At 38.9% G+C, this 16,547-nt stretch overlaps 1 protein-coding gene across 4 annotated transcripts in view; it reads left to right on the forward strand.

The window, feature by feature from the left end:
• The window catches only part of apaf1 (apoptotic peptidase activating factor 1), a 206,046-nt gene that overhangs the window by 66,037 nt on the left and 123,462 nt on the right, over positions 1–16,547 (forward strand). For all 4 annotated transcript variants that reach the window (XM_068004839.1, XM_068004836.1, XM_068004838.1 and 1 more), the window contains exons 11-12: positions 403–516; positions 14,741–14,925. In XM_068004839.1, coding sequence (XP_067860940.1) covers positions 403–516; positions 14,741–14,925 — 299 coding nt within the window. The remainder of the gene's footprint in view (positions 1–402; positions 517–14,740; positions 14,926–16,547) is intronic.

Consider the following 16,547-nt stretch of genomic DNA (forward strand, 5'->3'; position numbering starts at 1 on the left):
GACTACGACTTCCATCATGACCTAAGTCAGTGGCATTCTGAAATTGTCTAACAGGAGGCTTGGTCTAGATTGGGTGAGCTTGTCAGTAACCTCTGCCTTCTAAAAGATGGAACACAATGTGCAAGATGCTCTATTTAACTGGCCAAAATTGATTAAACTCTTCCGACTTGGTTGAACAGTTTTGAATATCAGCAGCAGTGTGACTCTAGTCCCATGCCCTTCTAGTCAAGAAACACATGCTTGATTCCTGGACATTTTCAATAGCAATTTGTGCTTAATAGGTTGTCTTCCTGTGAACTAATGGTGTGGATTGCCTTATGATCTCTAGAGCATGGATTCTATTTTACCTTTTAGTTTTTATTAGAGGCAAGCATGCTGAATTTTATAAATGGTTTTTCACAGGAGCTCTATTCACTCATGTTTTCAATGGATTGGATAAAGGCCAAGACTGAACTGATGGGCCCAGCCCAGGTGATAAATGACTTTGTGGAATATAGGCACATACTGGATGAAGAGGTATGTTTCACAGTGACTTGAAATATCTACTGTACACGTCTTTTGTGAGCGTTTGCTAAGGGAAATGGTAAAACAGCTGTTTAAGTCTTCACATTCTCCATTGTTTTAAGGTTTGTGTTTATGGAATGCCATTCTTCATATAAAATCAAGACTTCCAATAAATTGTTCTTAAATTCTCTTGAGATTCCAAACAATGGGTACTGAAGATCAGAGATTCAACAAAGGCTCTATTGAGAACATTTGGAAATAAGAGTTAACAAAAAATAATTTTTCCTTTTCTCATGAAGTAGCAGCAGTCATTTTATTTTAGTTTTTTTAAAAACTCAAACTTTTTAATGTATTTTATCTTTGCCGTTTATCTAGAGAAGTTTCAGTCTTGATTCTTATAACTGACTTCTGTAAAAATTTAAGAATTTGCTCTCAGTAGTTACCTCAGCAACCAAGATTGAGGAGTCCTGGACTGAACATCCAACACTCCCACATACGAGTATTAATTTTCAGGGGGCAGAGCACTTGTAACTAAGGTGTCCGAAAATCTGTAATACTGTTACATGGGGCAGCAGTTAGATAATTCAAATACTGTCAATAAATCAATACTGTCTCCCTAGTGGATAGTGGGTTTACTCTTTATATTCTGGCCCTCCAAATGGAGCATCATTTTCAGACAGTGCAGGTACCCTGTGATGGCTGGAGTGAGTACTGTATAGGGTTTTAATCAGAATCATAGAATCTTACAGCACAGAAGGAGGCCATTTGGCCCGTTGTGCCTGTGCTGCCTCTTTGAAAGAGCTGTCCAATTTAGTCCCCACTTTTTCCGCATAACCCTGAAAATTAGTCCACTTCAAATAATGTCCAATTGCCTTTTGAAAGTTCCTATGGAATCTGCTCTCACTACCCTTTCACGTAGTGCGTTCCAGATCTTAACAACCCTCTGTGTGAAAAAAATTCTCCTAATTTCCCCTCTAGTTCTTTTTCCAATTCTATTTGCAATTCTCCGATTTTAAGTCTATGACCTCTGGTTACCCACCCACTTGACAGAGGAAACAGTTTCTCCCTACTTGCTCTATCAAAACTCCTCATCATTTTGAATACCTCTATTGGGTCTCCCCTTAACCTTCTCTGCTCTAAGGAGAACAATCCCAGCTTCTCCAATCTTTTCACATAACTTATCCCTGATATCATCCTGGTAAACCTCCTCTGTACTCTCTCCAAGGTTTTGCCATCCTTTCTAAAGTGTGGTGCCCAGAATTGTAAACAATACTCCAGCTTAGGCCTAACCAGTGATTTGTAAAGGTTTAGCATGACTTCCTTGTTTTTTTATTCAACGCCCCTATTTACAAAGCCAAATATCCCATACCCTTTCTTAATTGCCTTATCAACTTGCCCTGCCACCTTCAAAGATTTGTGAATATACACCTCCCGGTCCCTCTACTCTTGTACCCCCCACAAAATAGTACCATTTAGATTATACTGCCTATCCAACTTGTTCCTCCCAAAGTGCATCACTTCACATTTATCCACATTAAATTGCATCTGCCACGTGTCTGCCCATTTCACCATTCTGTCTATGTCCTCCTGAAGTCTGCTACTATCCTCCTCACTATTTACTACGTTGCCAAGTTTTGTATCATCCACAAACTTCGAAATTGTACTCCCTATACCCAAGTCCAATCATTTATATATAACAAGTAAAGCAATGGTCCTAATACTGACTCCTAGGGGACCTCACTGCATACTTCTCTCCAGTCAGAAAAACATCCGTTCACCAGCATTCTCTTCCTCCTATCCCTTAGCCAATTATGTACTGTCCCTTTAATCCCATGTGCGTCTATTTTCTGAATAAGTCTGTTATGTAGTACTTTATCAAATGCCTTTTGAAAGTCCAGATATACGACATCGACTGCACTACCTTCATCAACCCCTCTACGTCATCAAAGAACTTAATCAGGTTAGTCAGACACGATTTGCCTTTAACAAATCCGTGCTGGCTATCCCTCGTTTAACCCATGCTTGTCCAAGTGAGAATTAATTTTGCCCTTTTTAAGATTAAGAAATAATTGTAACTTTCATTTATTGACCTTAGGACATGCTAGTTCTCAGGTAAAGACTCACCAATATGCTCAGGACACTGAAATCGGGCGGGAAAGTGGAGTTGAGGTGTAAGATCAGCCGTGATCTTATTGAATGGCATAGCAGGCTCGAGGGGCCGTATGGCCTACTGCTGCCCTGATTTCTTGTGTTCTTATGTGATGTACGCAGGTGTGAGCAAGGTATTGTGCTGTGAAAAAACTCAAGAAATTAAGTTTCTATTGGGCACCCAAGCTAGATGCAATGCACCCTACGATCTGCAAAAAAGAGAAAAAAAAAACTGAGGGTGACAGATGTTACACCCCTGTTCAAAAAAGGGAAAAATAATAAGCCGCATAACTATAGGCTAGATAGCCTCCATACTAACAGTAGGTGAATGCTAAAGACCACAATAATGGTTACCATTCATGAACATTTTGAAAGGTATGGGCTAATTGGGAACAGTCAACATGGATTTGTCAGGGAAGTTCATGCTTGACTAACTTAATTGACTACTTTGAGGAAATCAGTGAACATATAAACAGAAAGAAAGAACTTGCATTTATATAGCGCCTTTCATGACTTCAAGACATCCCAATGAAGTACTTTTGAAGTGTAGTTATTATTGTAATGTAGGGAAACGTTGCAGCCAATTTACACACAGCAACATCTCACAAACAGCAATGAGATAAATGACTAGATAATCTGTTTTAGTGATTGGTTAAGGGATAAATATTGGCCAGGATTCCAGGAGATCCCCTCTGTTCTTCAAATAGTGGCTTGGAATCTTTTACGTCCACCCGAGGGGACAGATGGGGTGCAGGTGGAAAAAACAATGACAAATGGGATTCTGGTATTTTTATATTTTGGGACGTTGAATACAAAAGTAATGAGATATTGCTGAAGACATGCAAAATATTGGTTAGGCCACAGTTGCAGATTTGGTTACCTCATTATAGAAAGCTGTTTAGAGCCATGAAAAAGATTCATTAGGATAATGCTAAGGATGAGAGGATATAATTACAATGAGACTCTTAATAGAAAAAAAAGGTGTACTCACCAGAGCAGAGAAAGTTAAGGAGGATCTAATAAGAGTGTTCAAAACTTTGAACGGGTTTCAGATTGGATTATTTCCATTGGTTAGTGGATCAGTAACAAGGGAGCATTTACTCAGGATTGGTATGAGAAGCATAAAGAGGATGTTAGGAATTTTTATTCACACAGCGGGTTATTACGATTGGAAATGCTTTACCACAAAGGGTTATTGAAGCTAGTCAGTTATGGCATTTCAAGATGGATTGGATAAACACTTAAAGTGTCAGCCTTGGCTCAGTGATAGCACTCATCTCTGAGCTAGACAGTCATGGATTCAAGTCCCACTCCAGAGACTTGAGAACATAACCTAGGCTGATACTTCAGTGCAGTACTGAGGGAGTGCTGCACTGTCAGACGTGCCATCTTTCAGATGAGACATTAAACCAAAGCCCTGTCTGGTTTCTCAGGTAGACATAAAAGATCCCATGGCATTATTCAAAGAATAGCATTGCAGATCTCTCTGTGTCCTGGCTAACATTTGTCCCTCAACCAGCATCATTAAACAGATTATCTGGTTATTTATCTCATTGCTATTTGTGGGATTTTGCTGTGTGCAAATTAGCTGCCTCATTTCCTGATATTACAACAGCAACTGCTTTTCAAAAGTATTTCACTGGATGTCCTGAGGTCATAAAAGCACTATATAAATGCAAGTTCTTTCTTTCTTACTTAAAAATTTTTTTTGAAGGACACAGAGCAATAAAATGAGATTAGATAACTTCTGAGAGAAACTTAGCATCAGCACAGGCATAATAGGCCAAATGGCCTCCTTCTGTGCCAACATTTCTGATTCTATGAAAGAGAAAATGGACAAGGCTCTGATTAGTATTTTAAGGACTTTCATAAGGACAAGAACTATATCTGAAAACTTGAAGGTAACAAAAATTTTCCCAATATTCAAAAAAGAGTGATAGTAAATGAAGGAAGCTGTGACGGTAACCAGTGGAGTTCTGTAGGGATCTGTTCTGGGTCACTTGCTGTTTACACTATTCATATAGATAAAATGGAGGCTATTGGTACTTGTAATAAACAAAATTGCTGTGGCACCAAGTGTTGTGACCAAGGGGCAATTTTAAGGGCGATTGATTAGCAGTCAAATAGATGAGCAGTCAAATAGGTTAAGCAGCAATTGTTTTGTTACAAAGAAATGGAGGAAATATGTTTCAGGTTTTTAAAATGCTGAGAGGAATGGATGATGTAGATACAGGAAGGTTATTTGACTTGCAGAACTACAACAACAACTTGCATTTATATAGCACCTTTAATGTAGTAAAACATCCCAAATTAGAGGACATGAGTATAAAATTAACATGTACCCCCCTTGCAAGGGGGCAGTGTGTTTGATGTACATCCCTGGCTAAAGCAGTTAATGGATGACTATCTGGTTGGGAGTTAAGGGCAGTTTTTTCAGAGTGCTTTGAAGTGTGTAGTGGTGTCCCTCAAGGTTCAGTTGTGGGACCACTTCTGTTCACTGTGTATATTAATGATTTGGATGTAGGCTGAGAAAGGAGTATTGTTGAAATTTGCAGATGATACCAAAATAGGATTAGTCAATTTTTTTTAAAGACCAAAGAAAACTGCAAAGGGATATTGATATGATGGGGGAATGGGCTAAAAAGTGGCAGATGGAACTCAATGTAAGTAAGTGTGAGGTGATGCATTTTGGCAAAATAAATGTCAGTAATTGTATTCTGAATACATGTAGGCTCAGTGCTGTGGAAGAGCAGAGAGATTTAGGGGTACGGGTTCACAGAACATTAAAGGCAGCACCTCGGGCTGATAAGGCTGTGAAAAAAGATAATAGAATTCTAAGTTTTATCTCAAGAGGTATAGAAAATAAAAGCCAAGAGGCAATGATTTAAAAAAAACCTATATAAAACCTTAAGTCCTCAGTTAGACTACTGTGTGCAGTATTGGGCTCCACTCTATAGGAAGGATGTTTAGGCTTTAGAGATGATACAACCCAGATTCACTAGATTGCTGCCTGATATGAGGAAATAACAAATATGAAGAAAGACTTGAAAATGTGGGTCTGTTTTCATTAGAACAACATAGATTATGAGGGGATATAGTAGAAGTGTTTAAAATTGTGAAAAAATGGGACAGGGTAGATAGAAAACTGTTTCCATTAGATCAAGTGCCAAGAATGAGGGACCATAGATACAAGATTAAATGTAAGAGATTTAGAACTGAGGGTAGGAGAAACTTCTTCACACAGAGCATTGAGAGGCTGTGGACTTCACTTCCAGGGTTAATTGTTGAGGTCGATTGGATAGGTGGTAGAAGGATTATGGGAATAGTGCAGGGATATGTGATTAGAACTATTTGATCACAGGGAGGGTAAACGCCGACATGGACTGGTAGGGCTGAATGGCCTGTTTCCATGTTGTTTCTCCAGGGCACTGCACCAGACCAGAAGATGTGAGTTCTAACCTGTGATTGCATACACAATGAATTCCTGGTCTCAGTCACGTCTTTGGGGAGGTGCTCTGGCTGCTCTCCTGTACTTCCTTGGATCTGGTTACAGAGCAATGCTCACCTACCTATTTCTTGGGTGACAAATGGCAGGTGACATGCTGCACTAAAAAAGGCGCACACTTACTTTTAAAAACAGGGCTCCCAAAACAAACAGCCACAGTACAGAAGTAGAAACATTTTCACTGAGGGAATGATTCTCCATTCATTTTAATGATATTAGCTTAATTGCATGAAATTCTCAAATACAATTGGCAAGGGTGGAGTGCTGTTTAATGCTCAGTGATGTTTAAATGACTTTTATATAATTAATGTAATTATCACACAAAAAATTATTAATCTTCCTGACTCATTAGCACATTATACCTTCTTCAAAATTCATCACACTCCATATTCCCTAATTCACATTATTTCAAGTTATTAGTTTCCTTTGAAAAATAGCCATGTTGGGATCAGTTCACTCCTCCACGGATCCTGAAACTTTAACTAGTTGGTGCAATAGCTAAAAATGTTTTGAGTGTTTTTAAATGTGATAAATGGATATCTTTGATAAGTTTCTTGGTTCTTCTGACAGCTGTTGATGTAAAAAAACTGCACTGTCTTAACTGCTTACCTGTCAGTAATTCAAAAGTTATTGATTGATTTTCATCAATAATCAGCGTGCTGGGAACACAATGCACCCATGTGTTATAAACAAACCTTCTCACCTCAGTGAATTAAAATGTTTTGTTGAATTTCTACTGGACTTGATAAGTGGTTTCCTTCTATCAGATTCAGGGTTTCTTTTTAACTGGGCACCCTGGGAGCAATGTATTCAAAATACTAACTTGTCACCTAGTAATAACTTAAAATGCTTCAGCTGAATTTTTTTTTGCACTTGACAAGTGACTTTCTTTTGTCTGACACTTCATTTAGAAAATGGACATGCTGGGAATGGTCTGCACATCATCCTGGGAGCCCAAAGTTTTCACTTCCACTTACACATCTGATTTTTTTTCCCCCAGTGTTTAACATTGCTTACTATCACAATAAATCTGTGCATTTTATTAATACTTCAGGATGTTATTTTATCTTGCAGCCAGTAGTGCTGAAAAAGTACTTATAGACAAAGTAGAACTTCAATCTATTGAAGCATTCTGGACAGAAATACATTCAATAGAAATTTGATAGTTTCAGAGTTGCAAAATAGGACCCCTCACTACCAGTTTCCAGTCCACTGAAACTAATTTACCAAAGCACCCCCAGCCTCAGTGACTCACCCTACCACAGGCAGTGTTCTGTTTGTATTTGCTTTGATTTTTCTTGTGCCATATTGCTATTTTGCAGGCCCGGAAGGTCTATTCTCAGTGCTGCTCCTACATTAGCAAAATTTAAACAGTAGAACCCACTGGCATTGCTGACATAAGAAACATCACAGCAACTACAAGTGGCGTGCTGCCCTTCCGGTAGTGTGGCTGACTGAAGCTAGAAGGTCCTTGTTAAATCCAGACTTTGTGACCATAGTTCAATGGAGTGAGCCTAAAGTTATGCAGTGTCCTGGCCAATGTTCCTCCCTAAATCCACTACGAAATACAGATTAGCTGGTCATTATTCTCATTGCTGTTTATGGGATCTTGAATTGCGCAAAATGGATGTCACATTTGCCTACCTAACCATTTCATTGTGTGTGAAGCACTTTGAAATGCAACATATAAATGTAAGTCTTTAGGTAGCCAAAGATTTGAATGTCATACTTAGTCAGTGAATGTGACACTGATTCATGCTGTACTCCTGATAAAAGATCCAAAATCTGTGAATTCTATTTTTTTTGGTAATGTAAACTCTTGAAAATTGAAACAGATGTATATAGTTTATAACCATTCCCCATTTTGATTGCATGGTGCTTATAGCAGGAGTGCATTGATATATTAACGTTTCTAGTGTGTTTACACAGGAGGCAGTAAGGTATTAAGGGTTAACACAGTTTTTTTTCCATCTCGGTTTCAATGAGTCAAAATGCTTTGTTGAATTTCTACTGGATTTGATGAGTGGCTTCCTCCCGTCAGATTCTGGTTTATTTTAAACTGGGCACCCTGGGAACAGTGTGTTCAAGACACTAACTTGTCACGTGGATAACTTGGGAAAAGATGATTTTTTTTGTCGCATTTGACAAGTGACAATCTCATGTTTGACACTTAATTTAGAAAGAAAATCTGTTTGCTGGGAATGGTGTGTACACCATTCTTGGAATCCAAACTTCTCACTTCTATTTAAACACTTAAGGAGGTGGTCCTGGCAACTAATGGCCAAGGATTTCTGTCCTTGCCTGTCTTTGTGTGGGTAACTGCTGCTAATTTGCTCTCTATTCTGGAGATCTTGTTTGGGTGTTGGTGAGGTTGAGTGAGCCTCTCAAGTGGACCCCCAGATTGCTTGGCATTTCTCCAGTTATCTGGGCTGAACACTCATTCACATTGAAATATGTGCCAGAGGGCTTTAGCTATAGGTTTGTTGTGAGGAGAACTGCACTTTCTTGCAGCTAGTAACAAGAGCTGTGCTGTCCTGCTTGTTGGGGAGGGGGGTGGGGTGGACATAGGAACATAGGAGTGGGGGGCACTTACTCTCCAGTAGGTAGACCCAGGAAGCATTCGATTGAGTTCTCTGGAATTATGAGGTCAGTCATGGTTTTATGGTCTCCCTTGCCATTGACCAGAATAGTTGAATTTGGAGCAAGACCAAAATATGTGTATGAGGGTGATCTTTTGGCTACAGTCTTTGCAGTAAAGGTGCAAAATTTGTCGAACTTGAGTTGATGCTCATGGATTCTGCTGCAGGTGGTGATGTTAAAGGTTACTTTCTATACCTCTTGCTAATCCTTCTCTGTCAATGAGTGGCTTATGTCTCAACCCCAGACCCCTTTCAGGTTTCCTGTATTCTGTTTTGTCACAGAGGTGAACATAGTGTACAGAGTGGAGATATATCTCTGAGTGGAGAGTGGAAAAAAAAATTCCTGGCAGCTTGGCTTATGCAAGACTCTGCAAAGTATTACTGGAGATAGTGGTACTGTTTCTGCTGGTAGGTAGGGTGATAGGCCTGGGAGCTAAGCAAACAGGTCTGAGAGCATAGAGAGAGGGGCCAGGGAAGTTTGCTTTTGGACCACTTGGATAAGAGGCTTTTTTTTAATAACCAAAAAGAGAACTCAGTCAATTTGTTCATAATGAATGACAGGTGCCAGGCATGTCCTGTTATGTTTGAATAAGTGCCTACCTAGCCAAGGCCTTCTGTCTACACTTGCTGCCAGGTTGAGGCGTGTGCTGCGCTTGGCTGCTGGAGAATGGATTGTAGGAGGCTGTTTAGCCGGAATCAAAATGGCCGTCGAGCACACTGCAAAATATTGCAAAAAGCAAGGTAGGCGAACAAGAACGTCTCCCATTCCTTGATTTGATGTCTTTAGGAAAGAAAACGTTCAAAAAAGAAATTGCCGAAAAGCAGACTGCAGCAGTGGCTGTGGGGGAAGTGATTGTCCTGGCTACGGGTTGGTGGCTATTGCCATGGGATAGAGTGACTGGGAGAGTGTGGAAAGTAATTTGACGTTTTGCTTATAGAAAATTCAGTCAACCAAGAGAGGGAAGAGTGAGGTTTCTATATGTGCAATGTTGAATTTGTGGATCGGTAATGTTTCAATTTAGAAATGGCATTGTTCTTTGTAAATTGTTAATGATGTCTTTGGTTCCATCCTTATTGAATCTGATTTGATTGACTGTTGAGACTTTTAGTTCAGCAAATGTCTCCAGTAGTTCAAAACTTGTTAGGTTACCAAATGACACTAGTTATGACAAGTGCCTGAAAGTCCAAATTCTGGTTAACCATGAGTTGCTTCAGGAGTTGAATGTAGTTGAATTCAGGTATGAAGAATAAGCTGAGAATCCCAACAGAAATAAAGTTACATAAAGTATTGATAGCACAAATTATGAATGCTGTAATTGTTGTGATACCTACCTTCCTAATTAGATTTTTCATGCTTAACTATCAATTCCCATTTGCCTGAAGGCAGTTTATTGAAACAATTGATAGTGTAACCAGGGAGAACAGTCAACAAATTTATTGTCAGTGGGAAGCACCCCTGTGGCAATGTTATAATGGAACCTGCCCTTGTATAATGTTAAAGGGAAACATATATTGCAGAACATAGAGTAGTAATTACCTGAATGTTCAATAAGAAATGACAAAGTTAAATATATCCAGTAAGATTAGGCTGCTAAATATTTCAACCATGTGAAACATGGTTCTGAACAAGTTCAAAGTGCGACTATGCTTCCAATCCTGCTGGTACACAACAGGAATTATACCTGCAGCAGTTGTGATGTTCTTATTACTATTAATATGCAGGAAAAGCAAAGTATATTTACTGGCAGCTTGAAGGAACTCAAATTATTAACAAATTGGAGATACAATTTAAATTCCTGTAAAAGATGAATTTAATTAAATTCAATAGTGAGATGTGAATGATTGCATAAATATTATTTTGGAGATTACCATGTATGATGAGGTTTAAATTGTAAAATATCTTGGTCGTGACATTGAGTATTATATTCAACAGTGATGAGAATTGAGTTATTTACTGGCAATTTTTTAATGTCCAAGATATCTGTGGGTTGTTCTTCATACTAGTAAATATCCTTATGATGTTTACAAATGACTTTCACTTGTATATTAAATAGTTATGTATACAGCAGTATAATCTTATTGTGTTTGAGATGATAATCATATCAGACAATAATCAAAGCTTTCAGTTTAGTTCTTAATTGTCTTGCCGTTGACAAATATATGAAAAGACATTTGTGTTCCATCTTGCCTCTCAACGTAATATGATTAAGAGTGCAGAGACTGTGATTGTCACTCAGTACAACAGACAAGGTCATTTGCTGCTAGGAATCAGGGTTGCCAAGGGAACGCCAGCATAACTTGATCCCAACAATAACTGAATTTAAAATGGGGGAAATGCACTGCCTGCAGTATGTTAAGAATAGTGATTTGAATTTTTTTTTATATACGACTGGTGGTGTATGTTTTTGGTCATAGCCTATTCTTCTTTCCCATACTAGTAAATAGCTCAAGATGTCATCAGTGGAATCAGGCAGAAATTGTAGGTACTTGGTTCTTTTTACGCAATATACTTATCATGGGACCATCAGTATTACCTAAAATCCATATAACCTTAAGATGGGGGTGTTTCTTTGTTAATTTTTGTATCATTAAAAAATCCACCTAAATCGCTCATCATGTTCTTCGACAGTTATAACTTTTGAACATTAATCAGTCACCATATTTTCCTATTTTTAATAATCTCAGCAAAAACTTATAGATTTGCAAATGCAATCTACTTATTCTTGATCAGGTTCAGCAATTATACTAAATTCCTTGGTTACAGTAAATGATGCCTTTGTACATTTCATTGGTCACATACTGCTGTTTGCCCCAAAGGATGTCAAGATTTGTATGTCAGCAGTCAATATTGATACCTCCGGTACAATCCAACACACCAGGCATCACCATGGCTGTGTAACTTAGGCAAGGATATGAAGCTAGAAAGATGGAGAGAGATTCTCAGCAATAGAATGACAGAGGTATGCTTGAACAGGGAACAGTCTTTTTTTGTTGAAGGAATGCATTTCAGATTTTTAAAATTAGTTTCCAAGATGTAGGGACACTGGCAAGGCCACATTTATTGCCTATTCTTTGCTGCCCCAACAGTAATTATATAATTAAGTGACTTTGTAGGCCACTTCTGAGGGTAATAAGAGTCAACCTTGTAGAGTGGACTAGTCACATGTAGGCCAGTTATAGGTGACAGGTTCCCTTCCTTGAAGGACAGAGCACTTGTGATTTCTTTCCTGCTGCTAACCCCCAAATTACCTGCTTTATTGGATTCAGTTTCACAACTTGTAATGGTGGGATTTGAACTCATGATTCCTGGGTTGCTAGCCCAACACCATAAACACTACCAATCTGTAGATAATCAGTGCGGAAGAAGCGGTCCAGACAATGCTGCAAGGATCTAAGCAGATATTTTTGTTATAAAATAACTGTACGTCTAATTCTCCTATTTGTTTTAAAAATAGAAGAGAACTTCAAACCTCAATAAAAAAAAAGAACTTGCATTTATATAGAGCCTTTCATGACCTCAGGACGTCCCAAAACGTAGGTGTTGGCTGAGGGAAAAATATTGGCCAGGACACCAGGGAGAACTCCCCTCCTCTTCTTTGAAATAGTGCCATGGGATCTTTTACGCCACCTGAAAGAGGGCAAATGGGACCTCAGTTTAACATCTCACCCGAAAGACGGCACCTCCGACAGTGCACCGGAGTGTCAGTCTACATTTTGTGCTCAAGTCCCTGGAGTGAGACGTGAACCCACAATCTTCTGACTCAGAGGCGAGAGTGCTACCAGTGAGCCACGCTGAAACCAACAGATAAAACAAACTCTATTGATCATAAATTTGTAATACTGAGATTGAGCTATATTGTAGAATGGCAGTACTGGGATTTGCTATTGAAGCAACACTACTTACATATTATATGGGAACAGACCAAAGTGAAGGGCCAGGGTCGTTTAGTTCTTTCAGGATAACAAAGGCTTTGCAAGGTCACATTTTAATGGTTGAGTGTCGAAATAGTTCTGTTAAATTTTTATAATTTTTTTTAATGGAATGGGAGTCCCAATTCTGACTGACACCTAATGTGATTAACTACGAGTTGAAAAATTGTGGTTCACAATAACATCCAATTACCAATGAAAAACATGATTAGAACACATCTTAGTGGTGTTTAAGCTTCAGTGACCATAAGCTATTTTTTCTATGTTAAGCTCTTGCTTAACGAAGCTTACATTCTGTTTAAAAACATAAATCTGGAAGGACTGGAAAACATTGTGCTTTCACTTCTAAGCCAGGTTTGAAACAGTGGAGTGTTTGCTTTGGTCACTGATACAATAAGAATATAAGAAAGTATGAAATGAAGAAAAGCCATTCAGCCTATCAATCCCATTCTCTCCACAGACCATGTACAATTTGTCCTATCATAGACTCTCCCCAAAACTCTTTATGCCCTGGGAATGACAATCCAGCACAAATGAAACCTTCAAGAAAATGAAGCTCTGCGACATTTCTTCCTAAGCATTGAATACAATTAAGCAAACCTCCAGGATATTTATGCAACCTTGCAACTCAGGCTATTCAACTCTTGATGAGTTGCATTTCAGTAGTGTCTCATCCATGGTCTGCCTCAGTAGCACAAAACCAATTGTGTTCCTTAGAGCAGGGACCTCTGACTTTGGCCACGAGGCCACTGAGTTGCCTGGGCCACAAGGTCCACATTGGGGTTTGAAGAACATGTGGCTCTAGAAATCCAGGTTGGTTATTCATGCCATAGAGTATTTGATTGCCTATATTTAGTTGGTGAATTTTATGTGAATCAAGTTGAGGGATATTAGTGTTGGGACCATTTCCTCTTTTTTTGACTCCATTGTCAGCCTCAACTGCTTGCAAGTCAATTATAGCATGTTTAGTTCTCTATTCCACCCAACAATCCAGCACAGCTCTGGCCTCAGAAGAACACCTCCTATTGCATTCAAGTGTAATTTCCTGTTTCCCAATGCCTGCCATCCTGTGGCCTCCCTAACTGAAATGTCTAATTAGTGATGGATGGGGGCAATTTTTTGTTGTGGTCCTTGCCCACTTGGAACTTGGCTGAGGCAATATTGATTTATTTCACATGGATCCCTTAAGAAGACAGGAGATTTCATCAGTCTGGGCTTGAGTTGAGCCCCAGTCCCAAAGGTGAAAGCCTGTATACCAATTAACTATGTCACCTATCCTCTGCAGTCAATTCTTACAGTCTTCAATCATATTCTTAAACATATACTTGTCTTGTTTTTAAGAGTTAATCAGCGCAACATTGAAAGCTTTATGTGGAAGATTATTCCACACATCTACAACTCAGAGGAAAAAAAGCATTCAAATTCACTAGGGCCGTGTTAATTATGTAGTTATGTTCTCTAGTTCTGTGATCATAATAAGTTAAACAGCATGCTATATGTCATACCTCTCATCGTCATAAAAATGTGTCTCCAATCAATATTTTTTTCCTCTATTGAAAACAAGGTCAATACTTCAACACTAAATTATGGAATCGTTATTATCACTTTTCTCTGAGCTCTACTTTTTGCTTGATTACATCACAATATTCATTAAAAATGGTTTCTTGGATCCTGCTAGTTTGTTGTGAACTGTTCATTATTAGAAAGTTTCTTGTCCGGATGTCAACTGCAGAGTGAACGTGAAATTGAACAGGTCTTTAATTGGGACATTGAGAGGTGGGGCAGAAAATGTTGATAGGGAGGTTTATGACAAACTGAATTTGTTTTGTAATGAGATTTGACACTTTCAAATGATGTAACATTATTATTTTCTGTTGAATTTGAGGTTGAAGGTTCACAGTGCAGAGCATTTTAGCCTGTCATCCTTTTGGAAATCTTAGTATTTTTTTGGAGATATATATATATATATATATATATATCATGGGTGAAAATCTATGTGCTGTTTCCTTTACAGAACAGCACAGTGCGGGAGAATTTTCAAGAGTTCTTGTCTTTGGAAGGCCATCTCCTCGTGCAGAAACCCTTCCCAGATATTGTACAGTTGGGGCTTTGTCAGCCTGACTCCTCTGAAGTGTACCGTCAAGCAAAACTGCAGGCTGTGGAACGAGCCAAAAAAGGAGCTGTCTACTTGGAATGGATGTTAGTATCTAAAGGTCGTATAATGTCAAAAAACCTGCAAATATCATCATTGTTTGGCCTCTATAATCTTCAAAAGGGATTGAAGTTATTGATTCCATAGCTTAACTTACATGTGTTTCCGACTCTTATTTGTGTCATATGCAGGAAGCTCCAGTTCCATCACAGTTCATTTGTCTAAAATTGCTATGAAACCATGTTGAGTTGTTCCTACCTGACCTTGTGATGAAAACATCGGCAAAATAGTGTTGCAGCGAAAGGTTATTTGCATCAGTTATTTTTCCCCTTCAATAGAAGTTTGTGTCAGGCTCAGTTAGTCTTATCTATGTCTATAGGAAAACATGCTGAGCATTCTAGTCCATGCAGTTCCCTGGCCTAATAGAAACACAGTTTGTGATGGAAGTGATGTTTTACTCTGGATTGAAATTTTGAAGTACTGTGGACTGCTGCTGCTATTTCTGTTACATTTATTTTTAAATGTTCTGCAGTTTACTTTATAACCGTGTTATTAAAAGTGTGGAAAAATTGTGATACAAATATGCTGGCAGCCCTCCATTTAACAGTAGTTGTCTGGTACGTATGTGTATATAGCTAGCACATGCGCTGGAGGGTGTTAAACCCAGTAACACATCGAGCGTTGAGATGACATCAGAAGTTGCAAGAGCAGAGCTAAAGTGGTTTCTTATATCTTGACCCTGACATCTGTTCTTTATCAACAGTGAGTGTTCATAGTGGAAAGCAACTCCCATGATTGAATTACAAGATCTGAACCAAAGTGATGTTGCAGTAAATGGTTTGAGACTGCACGATTGTTTTTTTTGTTGCTGGGGAATAGCACACTGTGTGTGTGGAGAATAGCATACTGTTAGTGATTGAAACAGAGACCATGTCAACATTTAAGAATAGGTTTGATAGGTGATTGAAGGAAGAGGTAATAAAGGGATTTGGGAACACAGCTGGCGCATGGGATTAGGACTACTGTTTATATGGAGGATAAACACCAACACGGACTGTTTGGGGCGAATGGCCTGTTTTCTGGTTGTAATTTCAACGTGCCTGTGTGTGTATGTATGTGTGTATATATATATATATATATATATATATATATATACACATATATACACACAGATCAGGAATTTCATTCCACATGTGCGATCTTGAGCTCCCTGGTGCTTGCCACTTCAATTCCCTGCCCCACTCCCATTCTGAGCCCTCTGTCTTTGGCTTTCTACATTGTTCCAGTGAAGCTCTCACAACTCAGGGAACTGTATCTTTTTACTGGGAACTTTGCATCTCTCTGGCCTTAATATTGACTTCAGTAACTTTACACCTTAACTACAGATCCCACTTTCCCTTCAGCTGGAGTTTTGAGACTATCTGGTCAGCTATCTCAGTCTTTTCCTTCTCCTCTTCTCTTGCCACTGACATCCTCCACCAGCCCTCCCAATACACCGGCTTTCCTCAAATCACTCTTTAGCTTCTCCCCCTTTTCCTTCCTTGTCCTCATCAAGCTCATCTCCTTCATGAGATCCCCTTCTGTGCTCTTAATTTTGACCTGCTCCTGACAACAGAACTACCTTCCCTTGACCTAGCGCTCACTGACATAGTCCACCTTTCCTCAGTCT

The sequence above is a fragment of the Heptranchias perlo genome, chromosome 24 (genome assembly GCF_035084215.1).
Source record: "Heptranchias perlo isolate sHepPer1 chromosome 24, sHepPer1.hap1, whole genome shotgun sequence".
NCBI classification, from domain to species: Eukaryota; Metazoa; Chordata; class Chondrichthyes; order Hexanchiformes; family Hexanchidae; genus Heptranchias; species Heptranchias perlo.